The sequence below is a fragment of the Aethina tumida genome, chromosome 4 (assembly GCF_024364675.1).
Source record: "Aethina tumida isolate Nest 87 chromosome 4, icAetTumi1.1, whole genome shotgun sequence".
NCBI lineage: Eukaryota > Metazoa > Arthropoda > Insecta > Coleoptera > Nitidulidae > Aethina > Aethina tumida.
The window spans coordinates 29,190,148-29,216,878 of NC_065438.1; the positions used below are offsets into that span (position 1 = coordinate 29,190,148).

At 27.3% G+C, this 26,731-nt stretch overlaps 2 protein-coding genes across 5 annotated transcripts in view; one reads left to right on the forward strand and one right to left on the reverse strand.

The window, feature by feature from the left end:
* LOC109596618 (pseudouridylate synthase RPUSD2) overlaps positions 1 to 26,731 on the forward strand; it is a 132,410-nt gene that overhangs the window by 66,378 nt on the left and 39,301 nt on the right. The gene's annotated exons all lie outside the window — the stretch shown is intronic.
* On the reverse strand, positions 22,018 to 26,167 carry LOC109596665 (uncharacterized). 3 transcript variants are annotated; one of them, XR_007547909.1, is made up of 6 exons: positions 23,982 to 24,066; positions 23,768 to 23,809; positions 22,642 to 22,722; positions 22,372 to 22,435; positions 22,248 to 22,299; positions 22,018 to 22,136 (listed from the first exon to the last, which is right to left on the reverse strand). XR_007547909.1 is itself a non-coding variant. In XM_049966898.1 (6 exons), exons 1-5 carry the CDS (start codon positions 26,007 to 26,009, stop codon positions 22,281 to 22,283), a joined length of 495 nt encoding a protein of 164 aa, XP_049822855.1. In that variant the 5' UTR covers positions 26,010 to 26,167; the 3' UTR covers positions 22,018 to 22,136; positions 22,248 to 22,280. The 3 variants fall into 3 exon arrangements, 1 of the variants encoding a protein (XP_049822855.1); XR_007547908.1 differs by having other exon boundaries at positions 23,978 to 24,060; XM_049966898.1 differs by lacking the exon at positions 23,982 to 24,066 and adding an exon at positions 25,721 to 26,167.

The window sequence follows — 26,731 nt, forward strand, 5'->3', positions numbered from 1 at the left end:
TTGAAAAATTATAATATATATATATATATATATATATATATATATATATATATATATATATATTATATTATTTTTGTAAAACAGGACCATTAATAATGTTAATCATTTATACTCATTAGATTTTATTTGGTATACCTATAAATATAAAAAATACAAACAATACAGGTAAAAAAAATTATCAAAATCTTCGACCGACCACCAACTGCGAATATAATTAACTACTTTGTATCTTCCGAGAACTGTTTTCTATTTATATCTGGCGGTATCAAAACAATAATGACTATTTATCAAAAAATTAAATTGGGTTCTGCCCCTTATCCATCTATCCTTTTCAGAGCAAAGAGCTATTTCAGCAAAAAAGCTGCTCTCCTTGTCACCCGCATGACATTTTAAAGATTCCTGATCTATTTCGGTGTAGTAGCCGAAACAAAACCCTTCCTAAAATAATTGCTCAGATTCAAAAAACTTTTGTTCTTAGTTTACACTTCTCAATAAAAATTTTTGCTCTTCAACAAAATCATTAGATTTTTCTGATAAATTGATTTTTTTAAGTACAGTACTAGATAAACAAGGTGGCTTTCGTGATGTAAAATGTGCAACTCTTTACTGAATACACCAATATTTAGAATGTTATGACTTCATCGCAGATAAAAAATATCCTACATAGCGCGATGTTTTAATTTGATAGCTCCAGCAATATGTCGTGTTATAAATCTCATCTTACAAAGAAAATGAGTTTCATAAATTTTCTTGTGGAAATTTATTATGCTTTAATTTAGAGTGTTTATGTAGAAAATTTAGCTGAATTCTCCTTGTACTACATACATATGTTTAGATGCACTATGTAACAAATGTCCCACTCCTTTCTCAACTGTTCTCATACCACAGTAAGGAGGACTTGTGTCTTTATTAAATATTTTACAAAATTAATCTATAATCAGTGACAAAGAAAATAGTTTCACAGTGATCCAATTTTAACAAAATTTGATGTGAGAGAAATTCGGCCATATGAGTCTAAACGGTTGTTTGATGAAATGTTTTTGAGTTGCACAATATTTTGTACATGTTAAATTCGTATAATTCAGATACAATTTAATATTTTTTGTTGTGTTTAAAGGATTTTTTCATTTATTTCAAATACGGTTAATTGGAAGATATGAAAATTTAGATTGTTTGATATAGGGAATTAATATAAATCAGTAGTTTATAGATAAATTTAGGGTGTGATGGGTCCTGATTTTGTTTAGAAATGGAAAATGGTGGATTACGCATCAGAAAACCCTTAGAAAAAGAAATTATTACATTTCAATGTAAATTTGTTGCCATGAGCAGCATATGCAAAATTTCATTAATAATATTATGTAATACGAAATGTATATTGCGCATGCACCATTTTTGAAAAATTGCTTTGAATGTGACTTAATAACACTAATGCATAATTTTTTAATTTCATAATTACTAATTTGCCATATTTGGGTTTGTAATTAATTGGATACTACCCTCCTCCATGTAGCCCTCACAATAAATTTAAGTGGAAATGATGCAGTGTAGAATTTAATATTATAATTGGTAGGGAACATTGGCCAGCTGAGATAAGATGTTTTACTTAAGTTAATTGATTTTTTTGTTGGAATTTTAATATAATTAAGTCATGTTTCATTTAATATGGATTTAGTATTGCATTAAAATAATTAGAATAATTTGAATAACTTTACGACTTTATAAAATTTAATGAACACTGACGTTATATTTTAAAAGTGTAACTTTGAATACATTCGTTTATATTTTGTACAGTCAGTTTATAAATTTCTTATATAATTTTTAAATATATTTTACCGTGCAGATGTGTTTTTGTATTAGGTCATTAAATTGTGAAACTGAGCATAAACCGTCTTCAATAAGTCAACTCCTGGCGAGAATCCAAATATGTAAAATTCAAATATTAAGTTTACATAAAGAAAGAAACCATATGTGTACGCTTCAAAGGCATTATTATAGGGAAATAATATTTTATTCAGACAAGATGGGACAAAAGAATTATTGGAAATATATGTATATAATAGAATAAATAAGTTATATTATTTGAGAATAATTCGAAAAAAAAACATAGTATCGTGTAGACAATTTTAAAATAAGTATAAGATAGTAAGTGTGCGCATCCACCATCTTTCAAACAAAATTAAAAAAGTGTTTTGTGTACATAAATCATTTACTATTCTTATTGTGTACCCAAGATGATAGGAATATTTCTAGAACAGATCAAAATATATTTAATTAATACGCTTGTGTTACATAGATGCATGGTTACATATGTTTCACTTTGGCCATCGATACATGTGAGCATTTGCTTTGAAATGTCAGCTCTGAAGGCGTGACAAAATGTTTTTACAATACTGAAGTAATTTCCAACTAAAATAGAATACCCGAATGGACTTGTGACCCATTTACTCTTAAATTAGTTTTGTTGAAATCGTCGTGTAAACTCTGACGAACTGGACTGTCCCTTTAACACGACACCGAAAATAATTGAGTTAATCTTTGCATATCTCCTTCCCAAAGGGGTTTTTCATTTGTTAACAATATAAATGGGTCTAGTATAAAGGAGTATACCAAAAATGTTTAGTATTTTGAATGTCATAAATATCTTTTTGTACCATTATTAAAAGTCCTCATTAATCATACTAATTTACACCAAAAGTGTAGAAATTCGTTTTTATCGGTCGAATATCCGTATTGTTCCATAAAACTTGTTAATAACTTCCTGAATGCTCCTAAATGAATTTCATTCAATAAATATAATCAATTTAATGATTTGAAAACCTTTTAGAAAATGTTAAGTTCATCCAAGTTTTGTATTTATGAAATATCTGAAAATTGTTTTTCAGGAAGTAAATACTATTTAAATATACCATCATTACAATTTAAATTACTGGGAATTTTAATTAGCCATTTTTCATTAGTTTACTGAGTTTATATGGATGGAAAATATCGAGATTAACAGCAAACTCATAATCTGTCTTTTTTCTTTCTATCATATTTTCAGATTTTATTGATTAAATTTGGAATATTGAAAAATTTCTCAAATGACGAAAGTACTCTAAATCGACAAAAAATATTTAAAATTCCTACTACAGCTTTAACTTAATTATTTATTCTTTCGATAATTGGATGCCTAATTTACGTATCTTTCTAATCAAAAATTGTCCATTTTAATTTTGCTTGCTGTTAATTCTTGTTTTAACGTCGTTTTATATTAATTGATAACACAAATTTAGTTGAATAGCCTAGCCACCCAATTGAAAATAATACGAATTTGGTCTCTAGTGACCGTAAAAAAAATTAAGAAAAATTTAAATATTTCAAAAATTGAAATTTGTAAATCAGTATTATTGAATACTAGAGATTAGAATTTTGATTAAAAATCTTACTGTCTTCACTTTTACAAATGGAAAGCTTATAGGTTATATATAGCCTATAAATTTTTTTTTTTAAACTATTGTTAATTTACTTATTAAGATTTATTAAATTAGTTGTTTTTTAAATTACCTAAACTTTTTTGAATAATAGATACTTTAATATTTAAAGGTTGTGTTTTTAATAATATTCTTAAATATTTTCTTGAATTATTTATTAAAACTATAAACTTTGAATTGCCAGAGTTTTATTCAGTTAAAGTAGGAGGACATATACATAAACTTTTTCGATACATTGTGCCACAACATTGATTGTTATAGGGTTGTTGTCCGCGGGGGAACATCTGATTATAATCAGTGATTTCTAAAGTTACGAATTTTTTTTCCCGTAACTCTCAAGCGTCCGGACTGTGGGTGGTTGCCGTCTGTCGTTGGCTGCCTATAAATCAATAAGCGTAGGGTGATTGTACCCCGCAACAATCAAAAAACCACAAACAACTTTTCTGGGATATTATCGATATTTTTTCCACCTGTCCAATCTTTATTCTTACAATTTGCACAAACTAATAGTATTCTTTGTTTTTCTTATAACATATTCTACAACGCGTAAGTTAATATCACAACAATTTCTATGAATTTAATTTTATTTTATTTGAGCGAGGAAGCGTAAGATTGCGTTATCTTTAACATTTTAGTATTATGTACTTTCGGCAAAATTCCATGTAGGCACCTGTAACTTTATCACCTATAAATCCTACGCGTTTTAGGATCGCCTTAAAAACTTTGTTGCATCTAAAAGCTGGTGGACGAACATCCTTATTAAAAAACTTTCCAAAATTAATGTTACGTACTAGGATTTGCTTGCGAGGAATTATAGGAAGGTTTTGCAGTTTTATTTTATATATCTTAGACACTACCTGTTTTGTGATACGATTTTTATGTATTTTCGGGGTTTACTATACTCTTCTTCCTTCTAAGAGACCCTATTGCTTGCTCAATTCTGTATGATGTGTATTTAAAAATACAAGAGAATTTTGGTGAGTTAACAATAAAAACTTTCAATTTCTGATGAACTAATGTAAACATATTTTAATAAAGTAATAAATACAACAAATATTTCAGATTTATAGGCAATACAATTAATTAAATAATGCTATTTAATTTATAAATTATATACTAGTCTAAAATTAAATGGTGCAGTTAATTTAGTTTGGATTATTTTTTATTGATAGAGCGAAGTTTACAGATTTTAAAACAATTTGTAAATTGATGCTAAAAAATACATACGTTGAAAAAATGTTTATTAAAATTATTAAATTTAATAATTAAGATTTTTGTATATTTCATCTTTTTACAACACAAATATATGTTAGTGTCGTGAAAATTGTTCGAAACATTAATTTTATTATGAATTATAGGAATACATGTTCTGATATGTAAATTATATATTTAAATTAATAATGATGCTTCGAAACTCCATTCAAATAAAAATACCCCCAAAATAACATTAAATTTTATTAAATAATTTATTTTATAGTTTTTAATCACATACAAGTATCAAAATGTGAACAGAATTTGAAAAATTGTTAATTCTGAGTATTATTACTTTGAAAACTTTGCCATTATCTGTCTTTTGTGGCGATATATAATATTGTTTCTAATTGATACCAGTAGTTCAAGTTCTTCATCAACTATCATGTTACAACTCGTATTACAAGTATTGTTTTTGTGGGGTTTACAACACAATTTGCAAGAGACTGCATTTTCCCAAATCATTAAATTTGGTACTAATAATCAGTTATAATAAAACCGCAAACATAAACTGATTGGAAATACTCAGCGTCATAAAGCGTAATAATATTTCAATTAAATGCTGTTAGTTGTGTTAGATTTATTTCATGTAGCCAGTTAAATTGTATTTACTCAACTAGATAAACAATGTAATATGTATTTGACATGTTTCCCTTAACATTGTTAAGTTAACAACTTCTCTAGCTTAAATGGAACAGTAATAATATTTTATTAATGTATTAAGCTACTTTCTACCTTGTCATTGTAAATTAACGAACCACCTCTTCTATCAGTTTAGAAATAAAATGCCGACATAATTTTGCAAGTTGTAGTACAAAGGCAAATTCACTCAGTAATTTAAATATTGAGAAGTTATTTATATTTTTGAAAATTAATCAATAATTTACATTTTTTAAATAGCATTCGTATTTGATACTTAATTTTATGAGTCCCATTACTTTTTGATGTATAGGATAACTAAATGTAAATTTCTTAGTTTATTAGTTAAATAAAAAATTACGGTATTTAACTTTAACTTTACTCTATAGAAAACTTGAATTTCATCACTAGATCATTATTAAATTCCCAAAATAACGACTGAAAATAATTTTATTAATTTAAATTTTTATGGAAAAACTGATGAGTTAGTTATTTTTAATCTTGAGAATAAAATGACCATAGAGAAGTAAAGTAATAGCAATTATATTAATATTGAATATAATAGTTATAATATTACGATATTCCATTAGAAAATTGATTAAAACTAACAAGTAGATTTGACCAAATTAGTTTATGTAATTGCTCCAATTTAACTGAATGGTTATCATTAGTTAATGAAAGCGTTGATGAATACGGAAACTGAGAGCGAAAAGTTTATTTTTTAAATCACCCCGAGCGGTAAGAAATTAAGGGCGAGATTAATTAAAAATACCGATTCTCAACTTGAACTGCAAAATTTTCAGCATTCAGCTTAATTATAGATAATTTAAAAAGAACTTCTTACATCTTTTCCTGTCCAATATATTAATTAAACGGTTTCCTTTTTAGATTTTAAAATATCTACGTATTATTTAACTTTTCAAATTCTTCCTCTTTTCAGCTCTGATATTTTTGCATTAACTTCCTAATGTCTAATAGTAATCTGTTAATGTTTAATGAAAGTATAGTACAAATATTTTAGTAAAATTTAATTACAAGATTTTCCACTTCGTTCTCTCCTCTGTTCTTAAATTTTAGGATTAGCTTTTTAAGATACGAAGATCTCGATTTTAGAAAGTAGTTTGGTGCTAAATTTAATAACAAACTTCCTTAATTAATTAATTACCCTACTATTTTGGTGATAATTGTAATGACGAAACTTTTTCAACTCTTCTTCTCTAACCGTATTCAATATTTCTAAAATCTAATGGAAATATAGAAATGAATACGACGTAAATTAATATGAAGAGAAGAGGTCGATTCATCTATTTTAAATCATGTATGTATTTCAAATATATTCATAAATATATTCCTAACACAGAACAACTTCTAATATATAATACAAAGATTTTCGTTTAAATAAATTTGTTTTAAATCTCACAGTAATATATACGTATTCGATCTATAATAATTATTATATATATAATTTGCATTGGAGTAACTATCACTTGTAAGATTATAAAACCGTTTAAATATATCCCATTAAGGAATCAATAGATTAGCGGTGTCTTAAAGTTATGCCAGGTGAGGGGCGTTGTGCAATATCCCTTTATCTATTAGGCCATCTTTTGCAGCGACTCGGCCTGCAACCGCCCCTGACCACATAACCCCAAACGAACGGCGCACGGAAAGCCACGATTTTCTTTTGTTTCCACCCGCAAAACGCCGTTCTAATATTTTAGTGGATAATGCGCCATTCATAGACCGTCACATGGCAAGCATACCTTTGTTGGTTTGGTTTGGGAACAGTATATTTAATATGACGACTGTATAACGGCATTTTCAATTAATTTTAATGTATTTATTATTATTAATTATACGAACAGGTTCGCGCTGAAAAGAATAATCTTTTGGTTCTAACGCCGCAAATAAAAATTACATAATATATATGTTGCCATAAAATACATGCACACACTATTACTGAAAGTGGAAATTGCGGGACTCGGTGCATATGTTGCTATATATCACATATTCAAAAGTAAAAGTGTTTCGAAAACAAAAATAACTGCCTATATTTTGTTGAAAGCAACAATAATACAGATTTTTCCAGGATTATTCTCAAATGTTGCAATAAAACCAAGTGTTGTCAGTTTTGGAAAACAAGGGGGTTTAGATGGGAAATGGTAATAATTTAGAATAAATCTAAGTTTAACCCATTTTTTGTATTACTTAACCTTCAAAACCGCGAGAACTTTTTTGGTTGCCTGCTATTTTTACGGTCTCTTAATATAAAGCCGAGACAAGGCGTTAAACTGTGATATTATTCAATAACTTCAGTCATATTTTATAATTATTGCAAATTGGTAAATTATTTATTTTAATAGAGTGCTGAAGTTAAATTAGGCAATTTTACAAACTTTTTGAATATTTTTTTATATATTTTTAATTGTTAGTATGGTTGTCAACTTTCATTTTTAGACCACCCAGTTTATTTAATAAAATTGAATATTATCACAAAAATAATACTGTATATACAGTTTGTTGATTAAACAAAATTTGAACTACTCGAAATTATACTCGTATTTTGTAAATCACCAATTGCCGTGCAAAAAACTTTAGCGTATTTCGTTATCGCATCGAATCTGTGTTTTAGGCACTATGATAATTAGAATGTCATGTAATGTTTTTACGTTCGACGTTGAAGCACGCGACTGCTCGAAACCACTTAAAATGGTAAATTATTTTCCCAAGAAAAATCGACGCCGCGTTTTTTCATTAATCAAACGTCATGGAAACAATGTTAAAGCACCTCTATCAGAATGTAATTCTATTCAATTCTTTCGTTTATACCCAAATGAGTATCACGCGACTTTTTAATCTTTAATGTGATAACTTATTTTTATTATAATTTAACAATGAACTTATTGTTTAATCGTTTTTCAACAAGTGTGAAACTAATAAAATAATTAATTCATCAAGATAATTGTTCAAATGCAATTGTGATTCAAACAATCATTATACCTATAGTTGTTAGAAATTTAGGTTCATTTAAGATGGAGAGGTTGTTTGCAGGCAATTTCAAGTGCTTCCAAAATGACTCCCACTTTTTGTGCCACATTGTATTTCCCTGTGGAAACTGGATTCAGTAAATTTATGTTCCCCAGTGTAATTTTATGAATGATTAGTGGTACCAAGTGGTTGGTCAGAAAGGAAAAATTTCTTTTTGTTGGGAGACTTGCCTTTGGTTTCAAACTCAATAGAATGTAGAAAGTATTATTCTACAACAAAGCCTTACAACAACGAATAAATTAAATTCAGTTGTTTGATGTTGATTTTTTGAAGCAGTTTTAAAATGAGTTGTTCCAATGTTTTGTCCCCTCCAGCCCTCTTTGATCTTATGATCTTAAGACTTTAGCACATTTAAGTTTAATTAAACTTACTCATGTTTAAGGTTTTCAAAAGAGTGATATAAACCCGTTTTTTACGTGATACTACAACTGGCTTCGCAGTTCATGCATTCGTTTACTTAGTTTTTTGACTTGTCAATTTTGGCAATTGATCGATATTATTTTGATATAACCCGGTATATACAATGTTCTTGTGTTATTATTTTTTAAATAAAAATAAAAATTTTATGAAGAATCTTTTTAATTTTAAAACTATGTAGCTGCTTTTTTTACAATGAATTTGTAAAAAGAACTGTCGTCATTTTTAACAATATTTTTCTCTAAAAAGTTTCTGTGTACATCTCTACTACACTATAAAATATATGATAACAATATAACAAATCAACGCTTCATTTATTTCATGTAAAGTTATTGAATTTGATTTAAAATATTGTATTAATTAATATAAATATAATAAATCAATAAAAATTTAAATTAATGCACATAATAATGTTGCATCTACGCTTGTTATTGGAAATAGTCAAGTTGAATATTATTATGAACGTTGTACGTTTCTGTATATTATTTATTACACTTTTCTCACATTAATCAAAGTATATATTATAGAAAGATGCTTTCCTCATTCAAAAAGTAGGAAATCAATTTCCAATCATGAAATTTCAGAAGCTGAAGCAACCCACACAACTCGTTGGTTCCATATTATTGTATTCAAAATGATATAATATTTTTAGTAAAAATAATTATGTTCGGTTCATTTTATCAATTTCATATGAAAGTGATTTAATAAATACGTACAATATAGTTGTTCTTTTAGATTGTTATTTATTTTTGAAGGACTAAATAAGTCAAATGGTTATGAAGAATGTCAAAAGCAGTTGTGCTTAAAGTTATTCTAGAAAAACCGATTTTTAACAAAGTGCTTTAAAAATTCATATAAGCTCCATTGCTTTTAAGAAAAAAATTCATATGAATGAAAATGTTTTATTTTATAAAATTCGTTTACAATTACTTTTTTATTCTAGGTCTGTACAAATTGTATTCCTGCGGATTCCATTAATTCATGTGAAATTGTCAAAAAGAAAAGGTAAACAAACCTGTAGAACTGCTGTTTTCTCCAGACTCCGAAAATTTTATTACGAAATGAGAACTCTGGAACTTGTGTCTAAAATAAGTTTTTTGTTAATGAAACATACGTTTCCTTAATTAATTGTTGAATTTACAAATTTATCATTTGAGTAGAAGAATAGTTAAATAAATTTGATTATATATTTATATGTCAGAAAAAAGATTTCTTTCTATGATGTAGAAATTAATCCAGATATATTTAGGTTACTCAATTTTTTAGTAATATGCTGGTGAGGTCAAATATTTATATTTCAAAATATAAATATTGAAGTACTTTACTTATATTTTGGGTTTGGTCTAGGCGTTATATGTTATAAATACCTATTTTCTTATATTTGATAGTTTTATTGTTGTCTATATTAACAACATAATTTAGTAGATGTTGTCTTAGTTCCAGAGATTGTTCATAATAATCAAAAAGTTTAGGATATTTAGGTACCTTAAACGTGACAGGTATTCGTTTTTATATTTTCTCTATTTTTTCAGGATAACTGATTAATATTGTTTACTTGTTGAAGAATATTTGACCAAGTTTAATTTTCTGTTACTTCAGAGAGGATCTACATGTTTAGTGTAACCCAAAAATGGTATTAACATATATTGAATATGGGTACTTGTAAAATTCTAGAGTTTAGAGTATGGCTGGAAGATGATGAATGTTGTCCTGTAATAATAATTCTAACACATAGATGGTTCTTAATTAAAGTTATGTATCCATTTATAGTTGAACAAAAGATATGGTCTATATAATTCTGTGTTTCTTTTTCGTCTTTCCTTTTTAACATTAATGTCACAATCGAGTACTTCCAGATATAAAAAAATAAATAATTCTTTGTAATCGTATCTTTTTTAATAGGCAAAAACTTATTATCGTATTTTAGATGTTAATGCCAAATACAATGTTGCATTTGCGTCGATATATGCTGAATTAAATTGTCAAGAATTTACTAAAGTAGTTTATCGATTGAAGTAATATTTATGGTACATTAAGTAGTCTATCATCAATAACGATCAATACCGGAAACAGGCTTCATTAATCTTATGCCAATTTTCCATCCCTTTACAAAATACTCCAACTAATTAGTGCATGATATTAATCCTATAGAAAAAAATATATTAAATTTGTCTTATAAATATAATTAATATTTATAAATCGATTAAAGAGTTGCGAGTAATTTGGTTAGACTGCTTGACGTATTTTTGACATGATTTTGTTGTATTCTGTGCAATATTATTACTTGCTAGCCCTCCAATCAATAATCAATGCAATGGTAATATTTATCGTGTGTATTTGCTATTCCGCGACAGCAAAAATTCAATGAATTTCAAATAACCAGCTTTTAAATAAATTTTACGTCGTATACGTTGACTATAGTAGGCTACCAGCATAGAAACCAAGGTTGAGAATACAAATATATGCATTTACATGAAATGTATAGTTATACTAGAGTTTTTTTCTACATTTAGACAACACACGGACTTGTTTAAAAATTTTGGAAATATATTTTGTAGTTAAATATTCTTTCAAATACAAATAAAAGTACTAATAACTTACCAGAATAAACTACCATACACTTATTATATTTTAATAAAAATTCTAAGTATGTATGTTTAGGTTATCCAATAATAATTAAAATTCCATGAAACATAAATTGTACTTTATTGCAACTTATATAAATGAAAATATATTTAATATTATGTTTTGCGTGTAAATATGTATTCTATTAAATTTTTATTTAATTTTATCTCCATCAGCAAAATACAAAGATATTGCTTTATTTTGCCGCTTTTCTCAACTTTTTCAGCAAATCGCATTCTGCTATTGTTGGTTTATCAGAATCACGCATTATACAACTCCTTTTATATAGAGGATATAAATTTTACAGGATAAAAGATCATTTTTCAAGGAAAACTTAATGTCGTTTTGAAAATACTAAAGTTAAACATTTGATAAAATTTTATCAAAATTATGTTTATTTTATAAGGAAAACGAATCAACTACTTGGCCATAAAATATTTTATTAGATATATAATATAATTGACATTAGAAAGATTGATAATATTAATGTGTTAGGTCAAGGTGGTATCCTCTATTTACCTAACCTAACCTATATTTATATTTGTTTCATATATTCGTAACTTCGTAGCGTTGCTTTAAAAGTCATACTATTGTAATGATGTGGAATACGAGAGGTTTTAATCGACTCTCTCGATTATTCAAATATATATGTTTTTTGTCGTAATCAAATCAGAACGATTTAGCTTTAGAAGCTTTAAGCGATCATTCAACAAAATCAGTCTCTCTCAAGAATCGATGGCCAGTGAGTATTTTACTCGATGAAATTTCAACCCTGGTGCATTTTGTGAACTCAATAATTTAGAGATATGTTGAAGTATTTTTATTGTGTTTGTATGTTGTATAAACAAAACTCGTGTAAGAACTGTTTATTCTCTCTTAAAATCCCTTAAATTTTTGTAATTATGTAATTGTATTATCATGAATGGAATTCACAGATTTAGTTCCTCTACATTCCCCTTTGTTAACGGTTATAAAATCGATTACACAGAAGAGAAGAATGTATGATTTAGTATTAATAATAATAAATTCTAAACATGAACATAAGATTGTATTGAAAATGTAAAGAAATGAATAAATATTTCTCTAATTAATAGTGGTTCCAATTTTGAACCCATTACAAACGCATTTACCGAAAAGTGTTTTTTTCGTATAGTGATTTGTTATTTTCTCTGTTTTATTTAATGAATGAATAAAATCATGACTATTTATAAGCATATTAATCTCAGTTTTCCATTTCATATATTTATATAAGGCTTTTCTAAACTTTCTACAATTATATTCCGTAAATCTAATACAAAAAATTTGAATACAAATAATTTATTTTAACAATTAATTCAATTATGACATCATTTTTTAATCAGTTTGTCAATTATTAGATTAGTAAAATCGAAACAAATCTTCCAGATATTTATAATTTTAGAAATCTAGATATGCATTATTCACAATATTTATTATCATTGTATTTTGTTTATATTATTAATATTAACCGTAAACAGAGAAGTCTATTGAATCCATTATTTCCATGTTTTATATGTTACCGTCACTAATTGACATTTTAAACAAATAACCATTTTGAAATTGAAAAACAAATGGTTCTACAAATCGCACCGAATAAATTACCATAAAAAGCAAAAACTAAATCTAAAATTTTCTAGTCTATTAAATTTTGAAGTGCATGATTAAATTTAATTTCTTGAGCACGCTCAATTTGCAAAGTCGAAATGAGAATGTCTTATGCATATTACAAATGAGAAAAATATGCAAAGTTAGTATAGCACGAGGTAAACAGCCATAGAAAAACATTTTCGGCATATGTCGACTGGATATCAAATTGAATATGCTAAACTTAAGGCCAAAAAAATTTAAAAAATGTGTATTGTTACATGGAAATATTAAAAAGGATAAAATGATATAAGGAGATAAATTTTTTCACCAGTCATTTGTTCAAAAAAAAAAAAAAAAATATAAAGAATACGATAAATATTATTTATTTTAAATACACTAGATCGTAAAATACTAAATTTTCTAGAAAAATTTAACACTAGATATTTGAATCTAAATTATTTTTAAAATATGATAAAGCAATTCCAGCAATATATTGCATTAATTCATGAGCAATCAAACGAAAATTTGATTCAGGCAACAGAGTACCTTAGATAATTATCGTATGCTTTATATTTATTCCAAGTGAAGAAAACTATTTTTATTTAACTATAAGTAAAAAATTTAGTTTGAATTTGAACAGAAACCAAAAAGTAGCAAATTTATGCAAGTTTAATTTTTGTCTTGGATTGTCGTTTGTAACAATCCTGGAGGGCTTTCTGAAGACATGGAAACTTTTATGTAGGGCTCTCCATAGTATAGATTTCCTTTTGCAATCTACGTACCTACCGATTTTTATTCACGCTTTCTGTGCACTTCATTCCTAACATGAGTCAAGGTCCACAAAAACCGATAAGATCCGCTACGACACAAGTGTTCAACTTTAAGTTGCTCTCAAATGAATTGAAATTCTGATGCAAGTAATCTGATTGTTGACTTAACTTCAGATGCATTACTTATTTATAGAGTATTCAAGATAATTATAATAAAATATTAAGCTTTGTTAAATATACAATTTAAACTAACAATAAGCCATTTTATTTTATGCTTTGAATCTGCTATTTAATGAAACATAGGTATTTAATGGGAAAAAGTACAATGCGTCGCCTAACAACTTACAAGTCGTTGTAACAGTTTTTCAGTTTCATCTCCATTTATTACTATTAATTTTATTTATCACTTCCAATAATATTCAAGTACCAAAATATGATTGTACCTCAATATTTAATTAAATACTAGCAACCATGTTATTGTAATTTTGAATTTATATATTGAATCATAGTTTTTACGCTCATTTATTTTTAATTTAATTATATTAATTTAATTTAAATTTAATGATTTCAAAATCTTTTCGTTTTAACTAAAATGTCTGTCCTATTAATAATTATAACACTGAACAATTCATTCTTGGTATACATAGCATAATAGGAGACTATCTAATAAATTCCTGTTAAAATACTATTTTTAATTATTAAATTGGGTGTTTGGTATTTCTCTTTCTATTGAATTAGGAGACACAGCCAATTGGATATTATGACGATGAATTAATTAGATGAATCACCCTATGTAGGTGTTATATTTATTTGAAATTTGTTATAAGACATAAACAGTTAGAATGTATATTTAAGAAAAAAATATATCTTATTTCGAAGTGTCTAGAATAAAATAGGATATATTCCATAAAATCTTTTTAACCAAAAAGTAAGCTTATGAGTTGTTTCAAATCTTTCTAGTACTTGTCACAAATTTTACGATTTAGGGTGAATGTTCATTTTAAGCAAAAGGAGAATTACTAGCGGTACTCTAAAGGTGCTGTTTCCGAGGGGGCGTCTTGAAACGTGCAACATTTTACTGGCGCTTCCTATTCCCGGACTTAATTTATCCCGGATTAATGCAGTTTCCCCAAATTACTTAGTTATCGACCGATCTCATTCACTTTACTTACTGCCGCGTAAATTCACGGATTTGTTACGCTGCTAGTGGAAAATTTTGCAGAATAGCATTTTATATATTTTACGATGTGATAATTATATTAATAAATAGTTAACCAACTATTGTTTTGTTAAATTGGTTTCAATCATTTATGCACTCAAAGTAAATTAAAAAATTAACTCCAAATTGTATTTAATAATTTACTATACTTAAGAATTTTTAGATATTTATGTAAACTGAACCTTTTGTACAATGATGTGTTAAATTAATTTGCAATTAAATTCATCGTTTAGTTAAAATATTGGTTTAAAATGTGAATACTGTACTTTGTAATTTCTCACTAATTTTCAAATACAAGTTGTTACTATATTAGTGTAAAAACACAATGTGTCTTTTAATTTTATCGACCTCACTGGGATAGATAGGTTCATAATTAAAATTTGCTAATACTTCTTCAGATTTATTCAAGAAGCAATCAGGTACAGTCATCAGGAAATTAAATTATTATTAATTTAAACAAATTACTCATTCAAACGCAAATTTAATTCTCAGAAATGTTTGAAACAATTAGTTTGTTTAATACTCATTATTTTGTCATTTTCTTTAAACCCATCAGACCGCATTTTTAGTATGCAGATATGGTGAGGAAACTCATTCTGTAAACGATAAAAGTTAATGAGGCATATTTGTGTGCCTATTCGATTGAGTTTTGTCAGAAAACGGCATCCACCTTAAATTTAACAGCTGAACAGATTTTATGGGCAGAGTCGAAACTGCTGTTACAAACAATATTGGTTAATCCCACTGCATTCACAGAATTCTACTGGATATAATGTTGAATATTAGGTAGTCACGATTTTTCCATGTAGTTCTTAGTCCTAATGTTAATAAATTAATAAGTTGCTCTTAAAGATTAATATATTGACTGCAAAATCATTTTTATAAAAGAGTTGAAATCTACAAAACAATATGTAATATATAAATGATTGTTTTTGGTTGGCACAAATCATACCAGACCAGATGCAGACAATCGGAGGTCCAAATTTCTATTAATTAAAACGTCGATTATTCTTTTTGATATACCAAACTGATGCTGAATTATCCACCATAATTGACTTTTTTTATGATGATATTTCAGGAAAGTGTATTATTACCAGATTTTTGCTGTTTCACTGGTTCAATGCTGCTGCAAACTGCTGAAAGAATAAAATGAAGGCACAAATGGTTCCAAAACAAAATTTGGTTACTAAAACATCTTTCCTTAAAGCACTTCATCTTTACTGTGGGTATTACAAAAATTCAACAAAATAAATGTTTCAACTTTTTAATGGAATTTGCAGCAAACTTATTTGTATGTTTAATTAGTAGTTACTTGCAAGTTGCATAATTATAATTTCTTTACACTTTATTGTACAATTTTAGTTGTAGTAAATTCCAGCTAACTCGATTATATAAAGAAATCCAGTAAAGTTTAACGGAACATTTACTGGGTTTAATTAGGTAAAGAATAACAAATACAATTATGTTCCATTTCAGAACAGCAAACTAATTTCTTAGATACATTCTGAAAGTTAGATTTATAAACAAGCTTTTATTTTGTCACATTCAACTATAGCTGGAGAAATATATCTTTACAGTTACTGATGGAGGAAAAGTACATGTTTATTATATGTCATGAATAGATGAGTATTTTCTTATATTTCTTTTAATATGAAATTTATCAACAACCACTTTATTTTGAGAGATACAGGTGCAATAAAAATAACATTATTAAAAATATGACATTTTTTCCAAAATATTAATCAAGACATGTGATTTTTTCTGGAAATAGTGATGTAAATTTAAATTATATAAGCTTTATAACTTCATTGAGATTAATTTGTGGTTTACGTTCTCATCGTCGAACTGATCGCATTGCCTCTGGCATAAATTGTATCACCACCTTGATAAAGACTCAAGTTGGGGTCACTAAATTAATACGTAGACATTACAGGTCGAGAATTAAACCTTTCTCGTAATTCAGTCTACAATCAATCTTGTTGACGGTTAAAGCAAACAGCTTATCTCTATTTGTCTAGAAACAATAATTTACAATGCCAACAAGACTAGGACTTAATGCTTCTCTCACACTTTAATAAGGTTGTTAGGCGTATACCGACATTTCTAACAGCATGTTTATAGTGCCGCATCTGTCAGACGATAAATTTTTTAGTGGTTGTTTTGCAACTATTTTCAATCTTTTACGATACTTAAGTACAATTATAGTAATTCAAATAATTATGATAATTAATTATTCCGTATGGGCTGACACGTTTATTTGAAATTGTCACATTTCCCACCATAATTTGGATTTAAAAATACATTTTCTACGCTCTTATGTTACGCTTTTCCCATATAAATCAATACGAAGTAGAGTATTGTGTGAAAATGCTTTTGAAACGTGATGGAACTCTAAAATATACACTACGAAAAAGAAGCTTAATATCAATATCAATAACCTAAACGTAAATAGCACAATTATATTAGTATAAATATTGAGCGACGTTTCTGTTTTTATTAACAATACAAAATAATTTAGGGTGCACTCGTATTAAATTTATATTAATTAAATAAATCTCCATAAAATTTCAACCGGAAAAACTTCTGGCGTAATAGGATTAGGGTAGGAAGCGTTCGAGTTTTGAAAAAGTACGTTTTGTTAATTTGTTGAGATTCTTATTTGCATAGAGTCAGTCCATTTGGAAGGAGTGTGGAGAGAACAGAAATGCTAATACTGGCGGACATGTTAACGTTCGCCATGCAAATTTGCACTTCACTCTTTTTCACAATGACAGACCGAATTCTGACGGCCATTTAAAAATGCTGCCACAATGAACTGGACTACTTTTTATTGCGACCACTTGTTTGCAACCGAATTATTTTTTTTTCTTTTTTTTTGTGTTTGCAATTGAATTATACTATTTACTCTCTTTCTTGTCAACGTCCGTGGTGATTCTAAATTGCGTAAATTATAAAAATAATACATGACGATTTATGCCTAAAATGTTTTTGAAATGATTTAGTCATTAAGTAATCAGTTTTTCTGCTTAAATATATATTCGTTTAATATATATTCATACAAGAATTAATAAACATGAATAAACAAAATTACTTCTAATAATGGGCTTCATCTCAAAATTAATTCCATTTTTAAAAATACTAATTTAATTTTACTTTTACACATACCATTGGATGTCTAAATTTTATTTTCAAGAGTAAAAGTCTACATAAAAGGTGTGAATAGAAAAGATCTAATGTTACTTTAACTATGTTTATCTTCTCGTAACACCGAAAAATCACAGTAGCTTACGTATATCCAATTCAAAGCCGTGCACATGATTATTCGACACGCAAATAAGATGAGAATTTTTTTCTCGAAAGGATGCAGAGCAGTGCTCACCAGGATCAGCATATCAACAATTTTATTTTGCGCTCAGCCAATCACATTTTACGGAGTACTAGTACTAGTTATAAGGATTACTTGTGTGCTAGATACTGTTATTTCTGGTATGTCATTTTGTAAACGTTGATATTGCTCAATGAATTGGTTTATGGGGACGATATTGGATTTCGATGTGTAATAGAAATTCACAGTAGAAATAATTTTAACTATTTAATAAACATGGATTTTAACGTTCATTTTTTTTTCTCGTGTGTCTTCTGTTAAACTTTAAATTTTAATAACAATAAATCTTTTATAGTTTATACGAATATACCATAATAATTAGTTATATACGACACGTTTAATTATTTTATGTAATTACATCATGTAATTGTTTACATGAATAAAATTTACTTGTAATTTGTACGAATTATGTTTAGACTTAAATATAAAAAAGTTTTAACAGATTTAGAAATCTAGCCTTACGATTTTAAATAATTTGTTCCTATTGCAATATAAATTGAAAGGTTAAAGTTTATAGAAAACCGACCCGGTAATTCTAATATTAGGTAACTTTTATCGCCGCAAGCAATATAAGGAAAGTTTCAGTATATATTTTTTCCGAATAGGGTTTCTTTAAATAATTCATGAAGTGTAGCTGAAAATTTTCGACTTCAAGAAGTTGTTTAATGAAAATTTAGGCACTTTCCTTCAACTCCAGCAATTTTAAAAAAACAACAAATCAACTATCGTTTTATGAGTGTGTAGATAAAAAGTGGTTGTAATTATTTCAATGTAATTCAAGTTTAGGAATTTTGAATAGTTCAACACGTTAAAATGTAGATTCAGGATATAGCTAACATGATACGTTTAATCTAATTTTAGAATAATTGACTAAAAAATATTTACATAATGCTAATTATGTTTATACTGTGCACTAGTTAGACGGTAAAATTCACAAATGTATGCATATCTAACATATACAAATCAAAATAGAGATCAGAATGGACAATACTCCAAATATCTTTTAACTAATAAAACTTCTTCTAAAGAGGTGAAAAATGGAATGCAATTGGACATTAAAAATCACCACCATCAATCAATGAAAATATCCAACTTCTATGAAATATTGAATAATGAATGTCTGATGGAATATTAATATTACTAACTGTTTCTATTATACTGAGACATTTATAATAAGTAAATAATCAATACGAAATGTAAATATTATGAAAATTTTCCACAGTTATTGGCCTAATTAACAGAATAATCAAATTCATTCAATTATATACGATATTTTATATTAGATAGAAGTATAAAACTTGATAAGGGACACAATGGGGATTAAGCAGGACAACTATTTCGATAAGGAAAACATATCCGCAATCAAAGTTCTGATTCGGATGATGAGAGACCACTTATCTTACGTATGTTTATCTGATGTAACCGTGTCTCACAGAAATGGCTTCAGGACGAAACAATTTTGAAGAGACATAGTGTGGCCCATTTGAAAGCGGGACACCTTCATAAAATTTTTTTTTTTTTTCGATTTTGACACTCGTTTTGAAACATGAAAATATATACTTATAGGTAAAATGTCATTTTTGACCCAAAACTAAAACCTAAAGGGTTTAAAAATTGAATAAATCATACTAGCAATTTTTTATAGAAAAATTAAACTTCATCACTGGATTAAGCACTCCACGAAATTTCATTAAAAAATTATGAGTTTCATAATTCGGAAGAAAAAATAAAAAATTAAATAAACATTAAATATTTTTAACCAAGAAGTCTTTGGACTAAATTTTCAAAAATAGCACAAACTATCTTATTTTTCAAGAATACTAGTAAAACTATATTAATACTCTTAATACCCAATCCAATGATGTAGTTAGATTTGATATAAAAAATTTCCTTAATTTTCATGCTTAAAAATTATCATGTATGTTTTGGTTATGGGTCAAAAAACATAAAATTTTGTCTAAAAATGTATATTTTTGTTTTACAATTGAAAAAAAAAGTTTGAATTAGGTAAAAAATACATGAATTAAAGTTATCAAGGGAACACAACTTAAAGGTGTGCAAAAGAGGTTTACGTTGACAAAGTCGAAGCTGTCGTGATCTGTGGAAGATTGATCAAAGGTCATTTTTAGTGATACACATCAAATTTTGTTTATTCCTTAAATATATACATACAGTAGGCAGGTACATAAAGCGTTTGAGTCGTCTGAATTTAGGGAGAGACATCATGCAGGACAGAGACAGTAGAAGTCTGTCCCATAGTGGGAGACATACTGTCTCTATTGTGCATGTTGTCTCTTTCAGGATTCAGATATAGATAAAATTGAATAAACCATGTGTATATCAAACAAGATCATTACAAGACTAAATCTGAGATACCTTTTATTTTATGGTCTTTTCTTTCCACAGGGACCCACCTAGTTTGTTACACATCGTTTAATTTCAGGTGTATATGTCTGGGGTTGCATAAATCTATAACTTTGTGCGCGCTCTGTGTATTGCCTTTGTTCTCTGAAAAACTACGCCAAGTTTTCTACGGTACGTGGCTGCCTTTTGCGGATTGGGATCACATAAAACATGAACTTGGTTTTGAATCTCTTTAAAATATTTTACTTATTTACGTATCAACACGTCATAATAAATTATAAACTACAAAATTCAGAGAACATAGATAAATTACAATTATAATTCAAAATTTCTTTTACATCAATTATGTCAATTCTAAAAGTAACCATCTGAATTTCAAATTTAAACTTATAAATGTTTTAACGAGTTACGTTTCTCAGGTATGTGATCAAATAATCGCGATAAGTAAAGAAACTTTAGAAGAGCCGGAAACTCTTCAAATCTTTATAAATAAATTTCGAGTGTTCTTCGGGGATTTTAAAACTTTTATGAAATATCATTAGAAGAAAATACGAGCAAGTGAGTTTAAAATACATTTCTACAAAATTACTTTTAAATATGATTATGATATAGTGGATGGTTTCTCATGTTCCTAAATCTTTCATTTTGACTTGTTTAAAACAGTAGTTTATATATTTACATTTCATTCAGCGTTTTACATATAAAAATATAATTCAATTTTAAAGTTATCGGTGTAAATCTATCTATCTATCACTGGATTTTCTTGGGATTTAAAATGATTCCGGTGGTGATGTTTTATATTGAGAGATCAAGTGTCCATAGCAAATGTATCTTTTACAAGCCGGTTAAATAAATTTTATTGATCACTAATTCTTCTATATAACATATATATATATATATATATATATATATATAGGAAATGCAAGCCATATATTTATATTTATTTTTATTATTATTATTATTATTATTATTATTATTATTATTATTGGTAGATGTATGGATCAGAATAATTAATTTTTACCAATGTCGGCATTTTGTGTGTTCTCTCATAATAAATCTATATCAAATATATAAACTGCAATGAGCGATACAAAGTGTAAAATGTTTTGTTCTGTTTTGTGGGCACTTCATTATTAGCTAAAATTTTTATACAAAATACAAATAAATAATAATATTTTTAATATATGCAGAGCGAGGTTAAGACAAAAAAATATTGGTTAATTACGGGAATATATTAAAAATATATTTAAATACAAATTTAAATAATGTTATACAATACATACATAAACTTTCTTTAAAACTTTGTTAAACCCTTTGGCATTTAGATGGTATTGTAGAATCTAAAACATATAAAATAATTAAATAAATTGAATCTAATTTAATTCAAATAAATTTAAGTATAAATATCAACCTATTTCAAAACTTAGAAATCACAAATATTAGTTACTTACAGGATTGACGTATATTCTATGATCAGAATTTAATTAATGTCCTTTGTTAAATCTATAAATAAAATAAAAAAAAACATATTAACATTTCGTTATAAAAATTAAATTAAATTTCACAAATACATACTCTTTTTGGCATTTTCCAGTCACATATCGGTAATCCTTTTTACACTTAAATAGTCTCAGGCCATCTGAAAACGCGAAATTAATTAAATTAAATCAAATCAATGAAAAATTGAAATTTACATTCATTCAAATAAATTTGAATTTTTATCATCGTAATGCAAAACTTATGTTGTTTATATGATCAGAAATAAATTAATGTTCCTTATATGTTAAATTAAAAAAAAAGAAATAAAATTTTCTTATAAAATATTACATTCTAAAAAATACATACATATAGTTTTTCTACATTTTCCTTTATATTTTCGATGACCCCACTGGCACTTAGGTTCTACAATAAACTGTTCAAGCCGACCTAGAAAATATAAATTAATTAAATTATTATTAATTATGTAATTAATCAATTATTAATTTAAGTTATTTTCATTCAAGTAAATTTTAATTTTATCATCACAGTTCGAAACAATAAAAACGGCCGCAATATTCTCATGTATATATATATATATATATATATATATATATATATATATATATATATATATATATATGTATATGATGAATATCGCGACCGTTTTGACCCGTCTGAATTTAGAGACAGACAGTAGAAGTCTGTCCCATAGTGGGGGACTTACTGTCTCTATTGTACATGATGTCTCTTTCAGGATTTAGATGGATCAAAGTCTTTTCATACTGTAAATATCAAATCAATACATTTCAATACATATTTAATTGTATAACAAAGAAACTATATTAATTAAATAAAATATATTGATTTTTAATTTGACGGTCAACTAATTTTTGGCAATGTTCTTTTGGAATCGATTTTCGCTCGACTAAAACTGCATAAAAACCCAACGTAGAGGTAGAGGCTTCTTAAGTATGAGGTATTGCAGTATCCTCCCAAATTTTTATTATGCCCTTGATCCAATAATATTGTTGCTTAAATCATAATGTTGTGTCTACCATGCTTTACTTTATTTTTAAAGTGTTCTGTGGGTTCTCCATATTTTGTGGTCGTCTTGCGCTTCGATAGTTTTTCGCTTCCTTCCACGAGTCTCTTCTGTTTGTTTTCATATCAGGATATGTCCAATCATGTTAGCAGAACAGTTTTTCCATCGGAAATCCCATTTTTTGGGTACAGTGTTTACCACAGCTCATTTTTTATTACTAAAGCCCATCAAATTTATTAAATTATTCAATTAACATAAATAAATGCACTTACTTTTTATGATTTACACTTATTCAAGAATATTTACCAAACACAACGCACATACTCCTATTATTTTGGTTAACTAAATAAATTGAGTAAAATAAAATGTTTTTAAAAAAACATACAATACATATATTGTTTAAATGTATATATGTATATATAACAGTATAACATTTAAATTTGCATTTACCTGTTGTCCTAAGGTGATTACTCCAATTCGGTTGTATAAATTCTGTAAAATATTCAAATTTTTAATTGATTAGAGAGAACAAGGTCGAAAATGCCCAACTATATTTTCAAATTTATTTTTAATACAATTAAAATATGCACATGCAAAATATAAATGTCTTTTTTAGTTCTTGTATTGCAATTATTTATATTGTATGTTACCGTAAATTACCTACATCACTGTTGATTATTCCACATTTAATTTGTAAAATAATTGAACATAACACGAAGACAAAAATAAATTTTAAAACTGACTTGTCTTTTTGAGACATATTACACCATCAATTAAAATTTAAATATTCTAATTCTAAAATTGTATTTTTAATCAAATATCTCAGTTGACCTTTCACCGTCCTTTCTGATTTGAAATATCGGAATTATAATTATGTTTTTAAATTTTATTTTACGAACCAAATTTAATGGAGTAACTAACAGGAGTCAACGTATTTAATACATCAATATTAATTAATGAGTGTTACATAATTAATTAAGTACATTAAAATGGATATTACTCCTGTTCAAAACTTATTAGAAACATGCCAGATCAAGGATTACTCAATTACGAACCTCTTTTTAGGTTATTTGACCCTTGGTATTTTGCCCTGAACCGCAATTTGTGATAATGTTGATAATTAAGTATCAACCTCTTAGGTTAGTTTAATTCAATTAACGCATTGAACGAAAAGAATTTTAGAAGAGCTGTTTCCCATATCACATATACGCATATCGTTTTGGTTAACGTTATTCGAAATTCAATTTGGCGCTATCATCACTACGGGATTTCATCAGTTGGATACCGAAAACTACGGGTTACCACATTTCCTTAATGGTTTGAACGCATACACACATTTCTAAATTTAGGTCAACACCATTTTTATATTTGATTTAATAGAGACATAACACCAGGAGTATTATTTTTCTTGGGAAATGTGTAAAATAAGTCTGTATTTGCTTAATGTACTAACATACATTTCAGTTTGTCTACTTGAACCATTTAAAATTTCAATGTTTTTATAGTAAATATTAAGAATGTGTTCATTCTAGTGATATTTTATAATGATTTATGAAAAAATGGTCTTACAAATGGAAATTGAACTATTTATAACCAGAAATGATAATCTTATACCTAACATAGGCAATTATTTTAAAGTAGAAGTAATTTATTTTATTAAAAACTGACGGTTACTATTCGGAATATCTTTACGGTCGCTCATACCGACTTAATTTTCTTTTCTTGAGTCATTCTGAAATATTGCTAAAATTTTATAATGTTTAAGTGTGTCGTGTGTAATATAACTTATTTTTATACGATCCTTGTCTCATCTGCTAGAGAATTCATTCTACTGCGAAAGAACTTTATTAAATGTTTCAGAGTTATATTGTTTAATCCGTTTTATTTTTATTTACATTCAGAGGAATTACATAAAACGCTGTGTTTACATTTGTCTGTAATAACAAATACAATGAAAATTACGTTTTTCCTCAGTAAATATAATTTTGAACAAATGATTTAATTAATTTCTATTGAAATTTGTAAGTGAAACATCAACTCATTACCTAAAGGTATCGTACTTGTATAGTGTAGACTGACTAAAATGTCTAAATAGATAGAATATTTGCTGACGGAACAAATTTATATAAAACAAAACAAATACTTGAAGTATATTTTTGTGAAGAGAGAAGCATATTAGTTAAAATATTTTGTGAAAATATTATGAATATCTATTAGTGTGTAATCTGGAGAAAGGGTGTGTGAGGAAATATTTAGAAGTTTAATTCATTTTTTGTGACGACATTTTTCTCCAAACGCGGCCGTCTTTTCTTATTTATTTTATTATATAAACATTGAAATAAGTTCAAATAATAGTTGATTCCTTGATGGTATATGCGCAACCGTAAAAACTGACGCCATCACCTTTCCAACAAGCGGAGCACAAGCCGATTTCCCCTTTTAATCTCTTGTTTTGACTATTCTTTCGTCTCAGGTGTGAAATTGTGAACCCATTCATTGATATGAATTGACACAAAAATTCGGCTTTGGTGTGGAGAAACATGACAAAATATGCAGCTGAAACATCTTCACGAAGTTGTTTTTGATCAATTGTGAACAATTGGCACCCGTCTCCCTCGTTGCTTATACAAATTATTCGCATATGCGATATACAGCACCTTTTGAAATGCCTACAATTTCTGTTAATTCGCATACTTTTGGTTGACAATATTTCAAAGCTCTGACATATTCATCTCATTTGGTCTTCCACTGCGCTGCACATCATTCCGGTTGCTACAGACTCATTTAATTTTTTTTTTTTAAGAATGGGGAAAATCTTTAAAAGACGCACTCCTGTCGGATTTTCATCGACTAAAAACCCTTCTTCTGTGCAGCCTCATTTAAATTTTGTTACCCAATATTTATATTAATGGAACCGAATCAAGAAAAAACGCCATCTATATGTCAATTTGGTACTTTTGTGGTTGCCTTTCAGTGTGCACATAACACAAATGAGAAAATGAGCGTCAGAATGAAGAAAATAAAATGAAATACCACAAACCATTGAAAAATTACTACAATAAACAGAGAGGTGTCATTCAATTCCTCTTTAGCTTTACCTTCTAATCAAAGATAAAAGTTTATTGAATTAAGGAGGCATACGACCCGTATTTTTCTTTCCATATTGTATGCTATTTTTATAAATTGTTCTTCTTTACAGCAAATTTTCTTTTTGTAAAATAAGAAACAAAAATAATCACCATCACCTAAACCACATATATCATCATATATCATGTTTTTAAAACACTCTGTATCATAATAAATGTATAAAGTCGCAAGCTCAGTATATATATGAATCCAAGGTATCAACCGATAAATTTGTCTTCATCTATTCGTAAATTATAGAAGACCAGGGGGAAAATGAACGGACAGTGC

Bases quoted from the DNA above. Each gene is read 5' to 3' on its own strand.
- LOC109596665 (XM_049966898.1), bottom strand. From the start codon at position 26,009: ATGCGAATTAACAGAAATTGTAGGCATTTCAAAAGGTGCTGTATATCG. The intron at 23,810-25,720 runs GTGATGGCGTCA...AATATTTTACAG, and splicing joins GTGCTCCGCTTGTTGGAAAG to AATTTATACAACCGAATTGG. The intron at 22,436-22,641 runs GTATGTATTTTT...TCGCGTTTTCAG, and splicing joins AAAATGTAGAAAAACTATAT to ATGGCCTGAGACTATTTAAG.